The sequence below is a fragment of the Branchiostoma floridae genome, chromosome 3 (genome assembly GCF_000003815.2).
Source record: "Branchiostoma floridae strain S238N-H82 chromosome 3, Bfl_VNyyK, whole genome shotgun sequence".
Classification (NCBI taxonomy): Eukaryota; Metazoa; Chordata; class Leptocardii; order Amphioxiformes; family Branchiostomatidae; genus Branchiostoma; species Branchiostoma floridae.
The window spans coordinates 22646196-22664923 of NC_049981.1; the positions used below are offsets into that span (position 1 = coordinate 22646196).

General features: G+C 42.0%; 1 protein-coding gene across 3 annotated transcripts in view; it reads left to right on the plus strand.

Annotated features, from left to right (window-relative positions):
• LOC118412416 (synaptotagmin-15-like) overlaps positions 1 to 17980 on the plus strand; it is a 36120-nt gene extending 18140 nt beyond the window's left edge. Inside the window, exons 1-9 of one of the 3 annotated variants that reach the window (XM_035815265.1) lie at positions 2418 to 2467; positions 9602 to 9794; positions 11322 to 11518; positions 12329 to 12497; positions 12766 to 12901; positions 13710 to 13880; positions 14519 to 14639; positions 16496 to 16678; positions 17309 to 17980. In XM_035815265.1, coding sequence (XP_035671158.1) covers positions 2452 to 2467; positions 9602 to 9794; positions 11322 to 11518; positions 12329 to 12497; positions 12766 to 12901; positions 13710 to 13880; positions 14519 to 14639; positions 16496 to 16678; positions 17309 to 17442 — 1320 coding nt within the window. In that variant the 5' untranslated portion in view covers positions 2418 to 2451 and the 3' untranslated portion in view covers positions 17443 to 17980. Of the gene's footprint in view, positions 1 to 2417; positions 2468 to 5151; positions 5354 to 9601; positions 9795 to 11321; positions 11519 to 12328; positions 12498 to 12765; positions 12902 to 13709; positions 13881 to 14518; positions 14640 to 16495; positions 16679 to 17308 lie in introns of those variants that run through there. The other 2 variants (XM_035815266.1, XM_035815264.1) reach the window with 2 other exon arrangements.
• Positions 17981 to 18728: the final 748 nt, after the last annotated feature.

An 18728-nucleotide genomic window follows, 5' to 3' on the forward strand; every position in this document is an offset into this window, starting at 1 on the left:
AACGTGTAAATGTCTGCTGGTATATTCTGTTCTTACTCTAATCGGTCCAAAATCCGGTCCACTCGTTTTATGAGGCCCGGTTTGTTACGGACCGGTCGAAGAAGAATAAACGGTTTTATAAACAATTAAGATGTACAGGTACCCACCCCTACAGCAGAATATATGTCATGTTCTGGACATGGTGACAGGTAAATTTTCTTATACTTTTGAACGCTTGGTTTTCTTTGCCTTAAAAATAAATTGAAGTGATGTAATTTCCACGTTCAGATATCAATCCTGAAATATTAAAAATCCATTATTGATTATTGCACCTCCATACCCTTATTAGGTACATTCGCAGGCTTTGTGGGTTTCATTCCCACCAAGAAAGTTGGTCATAGCAACGCAAGATGGAAAGACCACCATGACTTCCAAAACTGCCCATCTTTCGCTATGCTATTTAAATCTAATGGAGGTTCTTAACACGGCGCGTGGAAAGCTGTAAACGTTATAGCAAAGGATGTGCTATAAGGCTCCTTGAGGCCTCATCTGAAAAGTGGACTTTCCGTTGATAATGTCATCTATGGCGCAAGGAAGAGACGATGAAAGTTAACTACCATGCTTGACATGCATGGAAAGTTAAATGACTACCTATAATGCTCTAGATAGTAAAGTACAGTCTATCAGATTGTTATCTCTGTCACGGACCAAAAGCATTTATGTACTTGAGTGTAGCGTACAGCTAGCTAGCTCCTAACGTTCAAAGGCATCTTGAGGTCGTGGGGCAGTGGGTTGTTCATCCACTGTATCTAGGGCGCCATATTGAAAGGTGACCATTTTCACGGCATTTTACCTCGGTCCCAAGATTACGTCTGGTGCGCATTTACATCTAGATGGAATGAGGAAAAATAATGTCGTACGAAGATGGAAACTCCAAACAGCAAAGCTGCATCTGTTGGGGCCGCCTTACACGTGGTATGCTGTTCTTGTCCCTGTGGGACCGTCGTGTGTCAGCAGACGAGAGGGTGGAGAAGGAAGTGCACACCCCTCCTTCACCTTAAAAAGTCAAGTGCAGGCCAGGCCTAACCCAAGACGGCGAGTGTCTGTCTGCCTACCATTGTCTCCTGAGACAATTGGATGCCAACACACACGAAGTACGTAGTGCCTTTTCCAGGGGAAATCAAAGCATGAATGCCTGAACGTAACCTCTCCATTCTGTATCCACTAGCCATCTTCTCCACCGAAGGACGTCAATGCTAGCATAGAACAATGCCAAGGTTGCAATAGTTATTCAGTTAACTATTTGGACCTCGCTCCTGGCGAAAAAAAATCTGTTATATCTAATCCGACCCTTACCTCCCTCATGACCTCAATGAAAAGCGGCCTGCAGGCAGATTTGTTATTGTTATTGGGTGGGCCGAATACTCTTTGCAGCCAGGGGCTGAATTGCGAGGAGCTTACAATAGTCGGGGCTAAATCGCAAGTGTCTGGAGCAAGCTGCCATTCGGCGCCATTCAGGTGACCACAATACGACAGTAATTGCCCCAGGAGCTTCTCATGAATGAATAAAGGTTCAAACATACAAATTTGGAAGTGACACGACTAGACTGATGGCTTTACTTTGCAGCTAGATCCCTACAATGGTGAATGGAACCGTCCACATTTCCGGGTCCGTTCACTGGGAATGTCGGGAAGGTTGTCGAACAATATGCATATGGCGTTCACCTATTCAGACCGTGAATCGTGCCTTACAGAGACTAAAGAAATATGATTGTTATTTTATGGGGAATTTTATGGGTTAACCTCACATAACCTCACATAACAGATGATGATGCTCTACCATGAGAAGAGAAGACATGAGATGAGAACCTGGTAGCCATTGTAGAGACATCGTCCATATTGGATATGGTGAAAATATTTTGGATGCTAATATATTGATAATTAAGTATGAGTCTTTCTTTGTCATGTTTATAACTTATATGAAGCAAACTCGAAAATAAACTTTTGGCTATACAAAAGACAGCCGTAAGAGGTATTGTTTTTTTTATATTTGAGCGATGAAAAATTCATGTTTTCTCACGCTTCGTGCCCACTAAGTATTGACATATTAAAACAGATCACACAAGGCGTAAAGGTTCACAAATATTGTGAACAGTGTGGCTAGCAACAGAGTAAAGCTAGCTAGTGACCGACCCACATAGAAAACAATAATGTACATGAAATAAACATTGAAGGTACATAAGCATTTAGGCTGATGAGGTACACAGTGACGGTAGTATGGCAAAACGTTACACTGCTTCTTGCTGGTGTTATAATCAAGTAAATTTCGAAACAGTCTTTAATAGAGTGTTCTCGGAGGGAGATTGCGCCCCCTCCAACAGGAAGTCAGTTGGTACAGTCCTTAAGTAAAGGTAGTTGCAGCTGGCTTGGAAGGGAACTTCACAGATCTGCTACCGGAGTGAGCCAACGAGAATGGATTTCTCGAAAGGTGCGTATATCATGCCATAGATACCTCATTTCTCAGTCAGATAACCGATATAAAGTAGATACATTTTCCTCTTAGATATAAAAATGGTGTGCCACGTATGGATCACTGTCGTTGCGTTGCACTATCAAAGGTCGGCGAATCTCAAAATCACCGGTGAATCTTTCCTGAAAATTTACTCGACCAGCTTGATCTTGGCTTGGTCATCTTCGAACATCACGCCTGATTCCAAACAATCGCGCAGTGGTTAAGAGGATACCGGCATTCTGTACCCGAAAACAGCCGCTTAAGCCCACAAACTCATTGGGTGAGCTATTTTTATGCTCTATGACGTTGGCTTAAGAGATGAATGTTGAAATACTCATCGCTTCCGTATATGTAAGATACAATGACCTTACTACCGGGACGTATAAAAACTATACAATTTTGCAAGATATCAAAGGGTACGCTAAAGAAGTGCACATATGTAGAATGTAAACCCATCCAGATAACTAGTAAATTAATAGCATTACCTGTGCAATATGAACCAAGATATCTAATGCAAATCTTACACCATCCATTGTCATTGTCTGTGTAAATTCCCGGCGCCCTTTGTTTATAACAGCAGTATCTGATCCCTTGTTTCATCATTAAGCTAATCTACATCGGACGTTTCCAACAATTCTTGTATCTATCTCGCCTTGCGCCATATGTTGTACGCATTATCGTACGTTGTACCGATCGGCACCGCTCGTTAAGCTTGATACTGTGTACTTTCTCTATGTTTCTGAAAAATCTAACATCACAGGAAATACGGACTGGCCATTGTTTGTCAGATATAATCTATATCATATCAAGGCGATAAGACAGCCGGTGTCACAGCTTGCCCTCATATCATCCACATGACTCATCCCGTGCTGCTTGTGATTGTGGATCATATTGTTGAGTTGGCTAAATCTGAAAAACTGTCTCCAAAATGTCTTACTTTCCGTTTCCATGGCAACATGATGTCTCGATACAAAGGCTTATGCTATCGCACACTATATTACATGCATACTGTGCAAAAAGAACTACATGTAAAAGAGTTTGCTTCTTACACACAAACATTGGGAAGCTAAAATACGTGTACATGTATAATGTAATATTGGTATATTGGGGTATCCAAACTTCAAGGGGTATGTACGGAGGGGTTAGAGTTCAATAATTGCTCAACTTTTGTGATTTCTGTGCTTAGATAGACCATCTACATATATATTTACATATATCTTCTGATATATGCGTATTTGAAAAAATTGGCGCTAATACCTCCCTCTACGTATAACGTACATTAGCACATTACAGATGGACAGAAATCATTCATAACGTCAGCAAGTGATGACGTTTCCCATTGTTGGTAGCTGCGCGGTCAGATTCGTCGTGGGCCGTGATACGATTGTGCTAAGGTAGAATTTTCAAGCAGGCTGTAACGTGAGTGACAGAACCAACCACCGACATGGATCTATAAGACAGCGTTTTGCGCAAGAATTTTTTTGTAGAACACATTCACGACTATTACACGAATGCCCTCAGTTTGCACCCAATTGCGACGAAGATTGAATGATACCAATCGGTCCGGATCTCGTTTACATGATTTATGAGGAAATGCTTCTTGACTAAGATAAGACTTTCATCACTGTGATCTCCCACACAGATATAATGGGCCCCATCTCGGTGACCGTAAAGACGGGGGGTGCCATAAGCTTTCTGCAATCTTTACTTTTGATCCACTACCTGCAGAGCAACATAACGTGACGCATAGTGACAATCATCGGTACTGTTCAGTCGAAGACTTGGATTACATATGCCCAATTTTACCAGAAATTACAGAAAAATATCCTGGTAAAGAATTAAGTTGAAAGTTTTAAACGGACCCAAAGGGTGCACGTGAAGTACGTGGGCATTAAAGTGATGAGTGGACAGATGTTGTCCGCATCGGAGACTTCCCAACAGCCTGTGTCATTTTCACATGGCAACACCAGCTACAGGCACAATGACCGGACTTATCCGGAAATAAAGGCCTTAATGATAAATGGTACATCTTTGTGTGTCAGATGTCTAGTATCCTTTCAGTGTGGCTTTTGCTTTACAGCTGTAAATCGGGACCAGGTTGTTACGTTCCATACTTAAAGGATCAAAAAAAGAGATTAAGAATCTACTAAACAGTATTCGTGTTACATCTACTTTAAAAATTACCGTTCTTTGGAAAGCAATTGTTGCTGTATAGGAACTCTATTTTCTTGTAGCGAAACAAAAAAAGTACTTTGGAACGCATGGCTGCTTGGCTGGATGCACAAAAGGGCTATCGATCTTTTTAAAGGTAACCATTCAAAATGCCGATTAGGGGAAAGGAACAAAACGGTCGTTATGTGCATACGGCAAGGTGCACTCAGTTTGACCGCTTTGGCGTAAAAAACATTTGGTTGAATGGTTCTCTGCAAAAACAAAAAAGCCTTTTAATGGGATGGATTCTCGTGTAATTGTCCGATACTTGGAACTAGTACTACTCGAGGTTATACAAGAGATAAGTGCGGGCATGACTACGTGCTCCAGGGCACTGCACCTGTTACAGACCCGAGAGAACATCCTGGTTCTACACCAACCATGACGTCACCGGATGATTGACATGTCTAGCCACGCCCACCCGAGCGCTACTTATTAGAACTGTCCCTCATTCGGGGTTAACCTAGTACAGGGGTGTGCACTCTGCAGCATACCGTTCACAGGACTTCAGGGCGCGGTTTTTCCTAAAATATCGTGATGTGGCTTCGTTAACAACTTTAAAAACCCTCTGGATATTCAGATCGACAAAAGGTTTCTTACATGCAAGAGCAAGTGTCATCTAGGAATCGCAGAGTCTTCCTGGAGACATGGGTATGTGTGTGTTCTCTGTTTGACTGCATTGTTGTAATGGTGGAAACAGACCCACTAGTGAATGTGTAGGAATGTTTACTGACAAATACTCAGTGTTGTAGCTAACTATGCAATAATATACATCAGTCCGTCAGACAAGATACGAAACAGCTATGACCCATAACACTGGACGCCAGGTGCATCTAAAGTAGTGGTATAACTAAGAACGCTATACCATTGTGCTAGTCGTGTTGGACTAAGCAACTGCGAATAATGTACCCATAATGTTGGTCAAAAACCTCCATTAGTCTCTGTAGCAACAGGTGGTTTAGCCACATATTTCTGGCAGAAATCTATACTGTGATGGTCACACAGACATGACTTTTTGCATGCTTGTACGGTAAACTTCATTTTGCGTCATCGTTACAACCCCCCCCCCCCCCCCCCCCACACACACACACACAACATAATTGAGCCTTGAGTGCAGTTTAGTACTTTTGTTACATACCGACTACACCGGTACCTTTGTAGCGTATGCTTATAAATCCGATTGAAGATCGTCTAAAATAACGTGTAGCTAAAAGGTTAAGATCAAGGTTACCGTAGACAGGACACACAAATGACTGGTATCAAATAGGGGATCTTATCCAGAACATGTAATTAATGTTATTAACATTAATAAAGGGCATTAAAATGTTTGACAACAGAAGAAGCTTATTAGCACCAGGCAAACACACCAACAGTGTTCCCTGGAGAGGCATATGAGACTGAAATCAGTCTCTGAGGCCCTCTCCTTTTCTCCTCGTTAGTGAGAATAAAGACCGGGTTCTCCTCGGTTTTTAGGTGTGTAAACATACTGACACGTTTCGGCGGCCATGAACGCTTCCCAAGACATGGCGAGGCATGTCCTGCACGGTTGAACACCTTCAAAATACAACTCGCTGCCGTTTTACGAGAAAGAGGCAAAGGAAAACATCTACCAAGTTCACGCGATCATGTTTTGAAAACAGTTGAAACCATTCTAAAAATCTTATAAGGAAAAGAAAAGGCCAGAGAGACAGAAGCAGTCGGGTAGGTGTCTTCTTTACACAGAAACCACTGGTTCGAATCCTGCAGAGCAGACATGCAAACATTCCGAGCACAAACGCAGTCAACTACAGAATAGTCTGCTTCTTCTAACATGTTCAACAAATTCTTTTACACCATTCCTAATCCCCTGACTGTATTGGTTGTCACGTTAAGGGTCAGCCTTTTTGAACAGGTTTAAACGTACTTATGAGAGCTTTACAAGGATATACAGTACGGATGTGTACATAGGACTGTAGATATATATAGAGATGTGTGGATAGTCGCCTGAAGTAAAAATAGATTATTTGCATCTTATGTAGAAACGAAGGAATGTAGACAACATGCTAAAAGCATGACCCCTCTCCCTTCCCTTTTAGGCCATTCATAGGTGTCTTGAATTTAAATTTATGTCGGTCATAAAATGATATCACGGGATTTGGGTTATGTAAAACAACCAGGTTCTACAGTGGTAAATTTCTTGCGTTTGTAAGTTTCAGCTTCTAGCTGAAGCAAAACTAACCGTTCAGCATTAATAAATATCCATATTCTTTGTGTATTGGGAACATAGACGCTGTGTATAAATCATTTATACATTTGCTTTGATACAGGTGTTTTTTTTTCATTAATAGTAATTACCAAAACACAAAGAAATTGGTATTTTTATACGCTCATTAAATAGTTCCTACACATACACATAGACGGAACGGTCTACAATGAAAGGCTTTTTAAAAACATCACTCTTTATAAATAAATTGTACGACCTGTGGACCTGCCACGCAGGAATGTCACTTACAAGAGCAGACTATTGTCGCCTGATAGCGAGAACATTTGCGAGCGTTCTCAGGGTAAAGTGCTGTACTTAGGAAATGCGATTAATTATTCAGATAAAGCCTTTCCTTAGTGGAAATCTCTTGATTGAACTTTATGTAGAGGCAAATGAAATTTCACCATAGTGCTACATGTTATTACGTACTTGTAGTAGATTAGACATCTTTATGGAGTAGATACATATTGTTACTAGTAATTTCCAAGCAGAGGTTCGGCTCCGGCCGTTTTAGATGGGGGGTTAGGCGTTTTTGTCGGGGTCTCTGTTTTGTACAATTTTCTTAATGTCCGTAGACCCAAATGACATAAAGAAAACGGCACAAAATAAAAAGCCCGACAAAACGCCTAAACACGTCAAAAACAGCATTGGTGGGAGGAAATGATCTCTTGGTTGTTTTGTTTCATGTAACGTCTCCAACATTAGAGTTTAACTGCTAATAACCTATACGTAAGCAGACACAAAGTGTTCAACAGCTGATACCCTATACGTAAGGTCTCATGTGAACGACTTTTAAGTACCGCACCTGTACGTAGCTCCAGCAAACACGTGGGTAATTCTCTCGGCTTAAAAAGGGCAATCTCATTGAGTTCTAAGTATCCATTTGGTTCACAAACGCGCGACATGTGGCGAAATGCGCACGCTTCGTGACGAGGGGGCGTCGACTTCTTACGGTTATATTTCATGTGGCAGTAAAGTGCTTGTCATGCACACATGGTTTGCCGGATGTCTTGGTCGGCTGGTTTATCTAGTTAGCCTTTTGTGCCAGACTGCCAACTCTACATTTATCTGTGACCTTAATACTAGTTCTGTATTCCACAGCGGAACTATAGTGCGATCTGTTTTATACAGGTAAACAGTCTTTCACCTGATCAAATGAGTGTGCAGATAACTCATATTGTTCGGGAAAAATAATTGGGATCAGCCAAATAGAGTCCTTGAAATTTCATTCATAACACTGTTGAACTTTCGACCTTTTCCCGAGTATTCCGTTTTTTTCACAGGTCAAGTACTGAAATACCGACGTGGTATTTGAGCAGTGGGCGTCTAGGGTTGGTTGTCATGGGAACCAACAGGTCGCTATTAGCTTCATGTACGTGATTATACCATTACATCCCAGTTTGTGAGAATGGGAGGAAATATGTGATGAGGCAGAATTAAAAGGGCAGAGGCCTGAAAATACAAGGAAGTGGACAATTTGCAGTCAAATAACTCGTATTAGGCAGCGTGTGAGTGTACATGTTGAAAGGAAGGCATGCCGCTGAGAGTCAATGTTTTGAACTGAACCCCTCTTGAATAATTATCATGAACCCTAAGGGCTTACTTACCGGTCTCATATGTACACCTGTCACACATGAGCCGTTGTCGGTTCCGCCTGACATGTCCAAAACAAACAGGCTACTAACAAATACGTTCCGCCAGTGGCAAACTGTCCGGCACCCGCGATCCTGCCCCCCTCCCCACCCCCTGCTAACTGCAGAACACGTTGCGTTCAAATGTGGGTATGTGTGCACTTAATCGATCAGTGTCCCGATAGCTCCATTCAGCAGAGCTTGTTTCGTTCAAACTCACACATTAAGAGGATCACCCCAGCGTAGGTTGTCAAGGAGACAGTAAACAAAGATGAAAGCTAGAGAGCTTACCGTGCGTAAGTTCTAATCGTTTTCTGTGTACCGCGCAACTGCTATTGCCGTTTGTTACTGTAATAAGAAACACTTGATAAGGATGTTAGGGTGTTTTCTGTGTATTTGAATGTCGTCTTTGGCACACACATGTTATTGGTTTTTCGATCGAGTTCTATACAGTATTCAGTTAGGTTGCTTTTTCCCAGCCTCACCAGCATCAGGCCAACGAATTGGGCTTCTTGTTTAATCTTGTGCTGTTTTTTGATTGTATACCAGCGCTGATTGTACCCAGTTTCCGAACGCACAGTCGTATACTACCCTGGGAGTCAGACTTTAGTAAGTGCTTAACTCAGCGCTGCAGGAAGACCTGCCATTAGTGGTCAGCAGTGGCGGAAGGGAAGCAGATGTAAGAAATCCGGCCACTACTATGACCCCACTCCGACCAAAACCTCATTTTGGAGAATATGCGAATACGTGAATAAGTAATGTCTTACAATTATGCTCCAAAAATTAGTTACACAAGCAACTGGATATGGTTTTGGAAGTGGCTTGAGTAACTACTTTTTGGTGTATCTTATTACCTGGATGTCTAACCTACATCGACGTAGCTTACAATTATGCTTACAATCACGCATATTTTCTTCGACCTATGGAATTTAATCAAAATCTCAAACAAACAAAAAGCATCAAGGTTATGAGTTCGTTGTTTAAAAGTTTTTGTTTAAAGCGCTATTCTTCAACCATTCACTCCAGCGTCCACAGTGACCATCGTGGCCTGCTCCATCACGGGCGTGGTGCTCCTACTGATCCTGGTGTACCTGGTGTACCGGGTCTATAAGAAGCGATGTGCCTACCAGGCCCCGTACGAAAAGATCTACGGTCGTGGGGCGGGCGGGAAGGAGCACACCACCGTGGACATGGACAGGAAGAACGTGCCACAACTCACGTATGTGTACATTTTTTTTATTACAAACAAACATAGCCAAAATACAGATAGCGGCCCACTACAGTTGACACAACTTATATTGGCACCGCTATTAAAACAAAATGAAAATGGCAGATAATTGACAAGAAAGACAGAAAGATAGATACAAACACACGTAACAATAATTAATTGGGTAAAGTGGTTGAAGGAAAAAACCCCAATTCCCCTCCCTCAGCGATTTAGGTAGGACGTGGAGAAAGTATAAAAAGGTTTATGATGGTGAGAAACAGCCTGTTTGTACAATCAAATTGGGTTGAGCACATAATCATACAATCGTACATTCACTCCGTCCTGGCAACGTCACACATCTTACGTCGCCACGAAGCGTCTTGATTATAAATAATCTTTATCAAGGTAATCAAACCCAAAGACTACAGGCGATATTGTTGGTTAGATTTATAATGACGTACACGTACTTGTCATAAGAACACACGTGTACAGTGCAGGATAGCGGATTCATATAAAATGGACTAAAGCGTCCCCACTTCCTTCTGACTTGCATGGTCAGCCATGTACGTATTTGGCTTTAGAACTCTCCAAACACAGGTCAGGTTCGTTTTTTAAACGTATCTTAAAGCGTTTTCGTGGGACCCGGGGGTTTTCTGCTTTGTCCCGCTCTTCATGTATACTAGAAAAAACGGCCAGAGCCGAACCTCTGCTTGGAGAGTACATTGTATAGCCATTATAGGTTTTAAGAGGTACCGGCTACTGCTCAAATGGAATAAAAAACACATGTCGTCAAACCTAATGTTCCATAGTTTCCACTATAAGACGTATGTATACTATGATCACTACGAGAAGACTGCTATGGGTCCTAGAGGTCATGACCTTTGCACTCAAATCCCTGCAATAACATCGTTTCATGGTCCCTTCAGAATCATAAGAGAAAACCCTAGCGACATTTTTCTGAACAGTATACCTACATTAGGTGAAGGGGCCATACGACTCGCTCTTAAGAGCAAGCTTGGGACGATAATTTGCCCGAAACGACGTCGTTGCTGAGTAAGAAGGGCACCGCTGGGATTAATTTAGCGATGTAGGTCGTCAGAAGTGCCTTAGCCTTGTTAGTAACGGTACGACTTCTTAAGGTGAGGTCAGAAGAAGTGATCTGTGTTTTAATTTGTGGTGCATGTAGGTCGGTGGGATTTTACTCTGACTTTGGGTGTAGTTTGTGAATTTTGCAGAGGAAAACAAGTTGGTATATTACGTCTATCTTTCAGTTTTTTTTGTTTGTTGTTTGTGCCTTTATTTAGACTCGTTAGGGCCGCTTTTCGTGGATCTCGAGTTGGCAGGAGTGTCAGGGGTCGATAAGTCAAAAAGTCAGTAATGTTGGGAAAATGAGTATGAAACTCGGAAAGCTGCTCGGAAATGATCGCTCGGTGATTTAGGGATAGTTGAGCACGAGTGAGTCCTTGAATATATGCAGTGACAATATTCTGAAACAGTTTAATTTCCTTAATGTACTCATTGCGTACTGTTGTTTCTTAGTGTCAACTCCAGAAACGTCCAAGCGTTCGTGTTACCGAGCACGCCGCCGAAGAAGACCCGACAGTTCGACCGACCCGTCGTGTCGCCCCGAATGGAAGGGACTTCGGGCGCACTCGGGGTGCCGATCTATCCCGACAGCGGCTCGGACTCGTCGTCGCCTCCATCGAGGAGGTCCTCCACGGAGGGTCCTCAAAACAGTACGGAGATCACTTACGTTATACTCTACATATGATAACGGATCCGTTATATTTGTAGCCTGGTTACCCGACCCCAGCCCTATCTCAAAAATATCTATCGTATGGGAAGGATAGATATTTTTTGACATCGTATAGGGGTCGGGTGCCCAGGCTATTACATATTCTACATATGACATATGGTTAGCCTGGTATCCAGCCGTATCATAGCTCTTCACAGTCTCTTCTGTCATCTCCGCAAATACATAAACATGGACAAATGCATTAATAAATTTGTGGAGAGGACAGAAGAGACTCGGGGGCTATAATACGGCTAGACACCAGGCTAACATATGGTATACTTGAATATGATAAATGTTTTAAGAATCTTGTACACCATCCTTGATATTTTAAAAGGTTTGTACGTCACTGACAGTATAAAGAGTCTATTTTTTCACCATAGGGCTTCCAAATTGCACTACAGCTATAGGTGTCCCTGGTTGTGAAAATGGAGTCTCTTTATTCACTATTTAGATTGTAGACACGTGACTCCGTGAGCAACGGATCAAATGTAGGGGTAGTTTGTAGCGTCCCCTGTCCCCATGCGTTTGTAGCGTCCCCTGCAGGGATCGTTGTACGGTTCTGATATATACATTTCTTCATCATTTCTTTAGCTCTCCCTAGCCTGGTATCCAGTCATATTATAGCTCCCAAGTCTCCTCTGTCTTCGTATTTGCGCAGAGGACAGAAGAGACTCGGAAGCTATATACGATTGGATAAGTTCCCCCTCAAGTGATACCTCTGACTACATTATGTCCACGCTTGCTTCCCCAGGTATGTTTTCATTGGGTGCGATTGACCCCGACCTTTACAAGGCGACTCAGGACGATTCGGAGACGAACTTTCCCGAAGACCACCTCGGGAGGGTTTGGTTCGCATTGGAGTATCAACGGGAGGCGGAGCGCTTACTGGTCAGCCTCATCAAAATAAAGAATCTTCCAAGGTACTTTTGCATGGTCATAAAATTTGTTAGATGTAAATTACTACTTGCCAAGCACTGTTTATTAACGAAAGGTTGGGGAACCGTACGATATTTGCTATCCAAAAGGTATCGCCATTCACCCGTAGAAGTCAACTGCAGGTCTTATGGTCATCCGATAAAGCACATTGTTGCTACGCCCACTAGACTGACTAGTGGAAGATAGAAGAACTGCATACCATACATAACATATTTCAAGACTCACATTTCCCTTTGCCGTCCCCCATCCTAGCCGCACACCGGGAAGCTCCAACGCCTGCGATCCTTTCGTCAAGATCTTCTTGTTGCCGGACGAGAGGAGATTCGTGCAGTCCAAGTTCAAGAGGAAGACCACCAACCCCAAGTTCGACGAAAGTTTCGTCTTTCAGGTACCATGATTTAGCCTGCAATTTTTTTCACAAATATTTTTGCTAAACATGAAATAGACTTGGGTCGTTACCATTGATGCTTGCCATTACTTTGTCCGAGTTTAGCAGGTCAGTTAAAGAACAAGAATTAAAGTGTACCGATATAACGTGATAAAGTGTACCAAAACTGGTAAACGCACTGGAATTAGCACATTTATAGTTCCGAGTAGACAAGTGCAGCCACATGAACGTACAGGAGTTGTAGGTAATATATGTCAAAGGTGAAGACATCTAAGACATGAACAAAACAAGTGTGGACATTGTTATGCAAAGCGAGACAATGATCGAGAAGAAAACTGTTTATAAATCAGGGGCAGTCATCTTTGACATATTAGTATTATTACCCACAAGTTCGATGGTTGCCTACACTAAACAATATTAGTATCACTCCGTTAACATTTGTGAATAAACCCTTTTAAAATTTGTTGCACAGAAAATCAGATATTGCACCTTCAAAAATCATTGATACAATTATTAATAACAACAATACATGTGGCTACTCCAATGTCAGATGCAAAATGTTTCGATGTTTTTTTTTTAGATATTTGAATACGAATTGAAAATATGCTCTGTGGTTCGTTGGTTCTGCGACTTTAGGACTGTAGTTTTCGTCCGTAAACGTGGAGAAATTGGGTTGTATGTCGATGGCCTCTTCAGATAGCCTCGATTTCTTTCGTCATCATCACAGAAAGTATTTCGCCTTCCGCTGCTCTCAAAGTGCAGTATATACAAATCCTTCAGCAAACGGGTAATTTCACATCTTCTACAGGTGTCGTACAAGGCCCTACAGACTCGCACCCTCCGGCTCACCGTGTATGACGTAGACCGTCACAAGAAGCACAGGACTCTGGGTAACGTGCTGTACCCCTTCAAAGACTTCGACTATGACGATGGGCAGAAGATCGTGCTGTGGAAGGACCTGGAGGAAAAATCTAACATGGTGAGACAGAGAGATGCTCAAATTATCATGGAAGCTCATCTGTGTTGGTAGTGATTATGATAGTACAATACTAAACTTTCTTCCGACACAAAGGTATACAAGGATTAAATTTTCAACCACTGCCAGTATCAATAATGACCAAAAACGTAAACTCGCAAGAGTTACGAAGATGTGACCTCATTAACATGTGATCTTGCGTATAAGTGACGTCAGCAATTGGTCAAACGTGTCAGGAAGTTGATATCACCCACCGTCTCTGTTTATTGATGGATGGAGTGTCCTGATGATTATGGCCTCCTTTATTCTTATCACAACTCCTGACCAGTGTCCAGTATTCTGACTTTGTCTGGTAAAGTGGTATGGTCCGATGATTCAATGTGGATGTGTTAAGAGACTTCCGACGACAGCGAGCGAGGGCGTTTGTGTCTAAGGAATCTAGTTCTCAATGAGCGTTCTGTCTCGCCAATGAAACTTCCGTACGTTTGATGGTTAGTTCGATGGTTATGTAAAATTCGAGTAGTCATGGCGTTATCATATACACCTCGCGGGTTGGGACACTAACCCTATGGTGAATTTTTGAACATCTTAACAAACGTGTACACGCGTCATATGTACTTTGTTATCCCTGTTTGCTACAGGAAACGTCGGATCTCGGCGAGGTGCAGTTCTCGCTCACCTACAACAACCACCTGGAGCGGCTCACTGTGGTCGTGCTCAGAGCGAGGGGCGTCAAGAAACTGGCAGGGATGGCTGCAGTAGGTACGTCGTCAATGGTTAGGCAGGCTTTTCAGTTGATGTCATCGTTATACTGCTCTACAGCTTATTTTCTCGGACTGCCATGTTTATCAACTGATGACAACTGTTTCCCTTCTATCAACCCTTCTTAACCAATGTCCACTGCTTTCTCCTAGCATAATGATTTTCTTTATGCATCAGCTCAGTTCATTGCCTAGACTAGAAGTGGTCAAATGGCTTTGCATTGAACAAATCCGTTAAAAATTATGTACTAGACACGTCCAAGACACCATGAGGGTTTTTAGGCGATATTTATAATTAGTCTGAATTATTTTGAATAAAAGAGTATCTGAGCCACAATAATTAAATTATTTTCAAAAAATTGACTAAGAAAATACTCATTTATTTGAATTTCTTTGAATATTTTAGAAACATTTTGAAAGTAACTGTACAAAAATATCTTTATTTAGAATAATTGTGAAACCTCTCTGTGATTATTTCACATTTACAAATATTTACAAAAAATGGTAAACCTGGCCAAATGGTAAAATTAGTTTATGGCCCCATAAAAGTAAGCCCTACTGTTGCATCTGTATATTTTTAGATTTCACTTCTGGGCACTGGTGGGTCCTTTGTGGTGGGCCATTGTTGCATGGCACCCAACCATACTTTGCAAGGATGTGTGAATTGCTATCTTCCCAGCCCACCGAACCATTTACAAAAAATGGTAGAAAATGGTAGAAAATGGTAAATAATGGTAGAATGCTGTTATCATTATTTAGAAACCATTAGAAGTATCCAATTCCACACCATGAATATTTCCAAAGTTTTACAGGACCAGGGAAATATTTATAAAGTTGAAACAGTGTTAAAAATATTTCTGAAGTATCAAATGTCCTAGACATATAATTACAAAACTTTAAAATCAATTCTAAACAATGGCAACAAACATCCGCATGGTGTCTTGGAATGGACTCTAGTATCCGTTAATTTTTTTTACTTTTTTTTTACTCAATGGTCACCACGTAACAAGGCCTGAAGGCCACTCAATGTTACGGGTTACATGATTGGATCTGTAACAGCAACTCTTCGCCCTAGGTCAGAAACATCATGATTGAGACCAGCCCAATTGCTCACTATGAGTGAGGACTAACTGACCCAATAGGCGAAGCAGGGGTTACGAGGGCTGCTCGGGAGATTCCCTACCCCTATTTTGGCCGGAATGGTTTGATCCGCTCGGGTGGATGTTCGCACATGTGGCGGGTTCTTTAACGTGCATAGGGTATGGCTCTCCCACACACGGGACCTCCATTTAACGTCCTATCCGAGGGACGACTCATTTTTCACTTGAGTAAAGTGAGGAAAGTCGTGTAAAGTGCCTTTCCCAAGTTTCATCGGGTTGTTTCACAACCAAGACATATTTACCTGCCAACGTTACGGTAGTCCTTCAGTTACCCTCCTAAGTGAAATACTATCAGGTATGGAACCCTAGGGGAAAATATACTTAGTCAGGTGTGAGGCCGAAGCGCCACCCAGCATGGTCCGTCGGTAGTACAACCAGTGGTATCCTCTGATGAGGAAGGTTGCAGGTGGGCAAGCAAGCTAGGAGTTGATAGGTAGATACATGTCTTGGTAGTGTGCTAATTATAAGAACTGTCACAGTGGTAGCTGGGCACGGCTTATACGAGTTATACTGTAACGTTATGCGTTCGAGTTCGCCAACTAAAGTTCTTCATAGTACAACTAACGTTATGCTATTATAACATAACCATACTGAGAATTAAACAGGCACATTCTTCTAATAGTTACACATTTCATAAAATTTCTCAATGTTTGCAGCTTTGTCAAAACTGTTTTCCCTCTGATTCTGTAACTTTCAGATTCCTGTGCGCGAGTAACACTAATGAACAGCAACCATGTACTGAAGACAAAGAAAACCAGCGTAGTCACCAACAGCAGTGACCCTCTGTACAACGAGAGCTTCAACTTCAAGCTAAGCCCCACGCAACTTGACACGTCCAGCTTGAGCGTTGCCATAGTACAGGTCACCCCAGGAGACGAAGGTTGGTGAAGTGTGCTGACAAATCGCAAGAGGGCGATTCAATCTTGATACCTAAGCATTATTGACACGGCAGAAAGTATAGTGACTTTTGTATGGTCAAATCTAAAATACAGTAAGAAAAGATACCTGCATACTAGTCCATGAAGTGTCGTTTGTCTTTAAAAGTGATTTTTCGTTAACCTTCTGTGGTTCATTTAAAGTTGCGCCATACAAAATCGTAAGTCGCAGTGACTTGATTATTGAAATCAACGACTGTCTGCATACTGTACATGATATATATTCATATGAGAGTAATGATAGCGCCATTTTTGAGTCAAATATATGTAAGAATGAATGAGTGAATTTCATTGCTCAACTGTCGCACAAGGTACAATGTATGGCAACCAATAACAACTAATAGCTATACAGACAATAGTACTACGAGGCTACATACAGAACAACAGAATGTTATGGATAACAGCACAGTCATGTATGAGCGATCTGTTCTCGCATTTGGAATGCAGTATAAAGAAACTGACCTACGTAGACGGATATATGAGTTGAACATGTTAGCAGTATAACAGCGCTAGCGTTACATGGAAAATGCCGTTCTGTGTACCAGTAATATATATGCATTACATTTTGTATACAGGATCCGAACGGCAGGTTGGACGTGTAGTGGTCGGCCCATTCATGTACGCCCGCGGGAAGGAGTTAGAACACTGGACAGAGATGGTCAACAACCAGAAAGACATGGTCAAAAGATGGCATGCTCTCACACAGTGACGTCATTCACCGCGGACTCCTCATCGCCAGCTCTCGCGAGGGTACACGAGAACATTTAGGAGCGTCGGCAGTTCTCGCGAGGGTAGACGAGAACGTTAGAGCCTCGCGAGATTTTGAGATTCATGCACCTAATGTCCTTATATTAAGAGCTTTATGTCCTTATATTAAGAGCTTTAGAACCAAGGACCTTGATCTGACCAGCCAGTGAGGACGTCATAAGTGTTGTTGCTGTTTCAAATTCAAAACCTTCGGAGGAAGCTCCAGACAAATTTTTACGAAGTAGGCTCAGCCTCAGAGAGTCTCAGAGGCGTCGTGAAAAGATTCAGGTTTACGTGTAACGGTGTAAGGCAAGTGTTATATCATTTAGAATGTTACTAGTGCTCTGATTATCAGACTTATGCTCAGAATAGTGTAAATTGCCATATAGTCTGTCGTGTGTACGTGAATCTTACATGGATATACGGGTTTTCGTCACAACCCTATAGTCATTGACTACAGGCTGTATATGGCAAAGAATATATTATATCAATTCTAGACATCATGTTCACATTGGAATGAGTATTCTGTCCGTACAACTGTTGCTGCTTGACAGATTTATATTAAAGCATCCAAGAATCCGTTTCTTGGCGATGATAGATAGATAGGCTGCCTTATAAGATACCAAGAACAAAACTTGCTACTGGATACTTGTTCTCTACCCACATGACGTCACATCCTATACTCGTGCCTGTGCCCCCAATCTCTAGTCTTGATTCAGGAAGAATTCCCAAAAGACTGGTTGCTGAATCTTGCTGTGTTTGTTAAATTGCTAGACGGAACATCGATGCAACAAAATTGATACTCGATACTTTTCTTCATTGTCAGAGGGTCACACCCTATACTTGTGCCTGTGTCACCAATTTCTCTTTTTCATTCGGGATGATTTTCAAACTCAAAGCGACCTGGTCTTGCTGTGTATGTTACAATCGCTAGAGGGAGCTGCTGTTAGCTACTACATGTATTGTATAGGTAACAACCGCCGTCTGGCTAGGTAGTCGAACAAAACATGTCAAGGGTGTCCTTGATATATTTTTGAGAGTCGCATATGGTATATGTATGTATAATATAAAAACATATTATACGGAAATGTTTCGATATGAGATGTAAGGTATGATATGCTATACTACTTGTGGCTGTTGCACTCTTGCTATGTTTACAAGTTGTTGTGTTGTGACCATTGCTTGTACATTGTACGGACGCAGACCACATTCAGCTTCTAGAATCCGATCGTTGCAGTAGGGCGACAC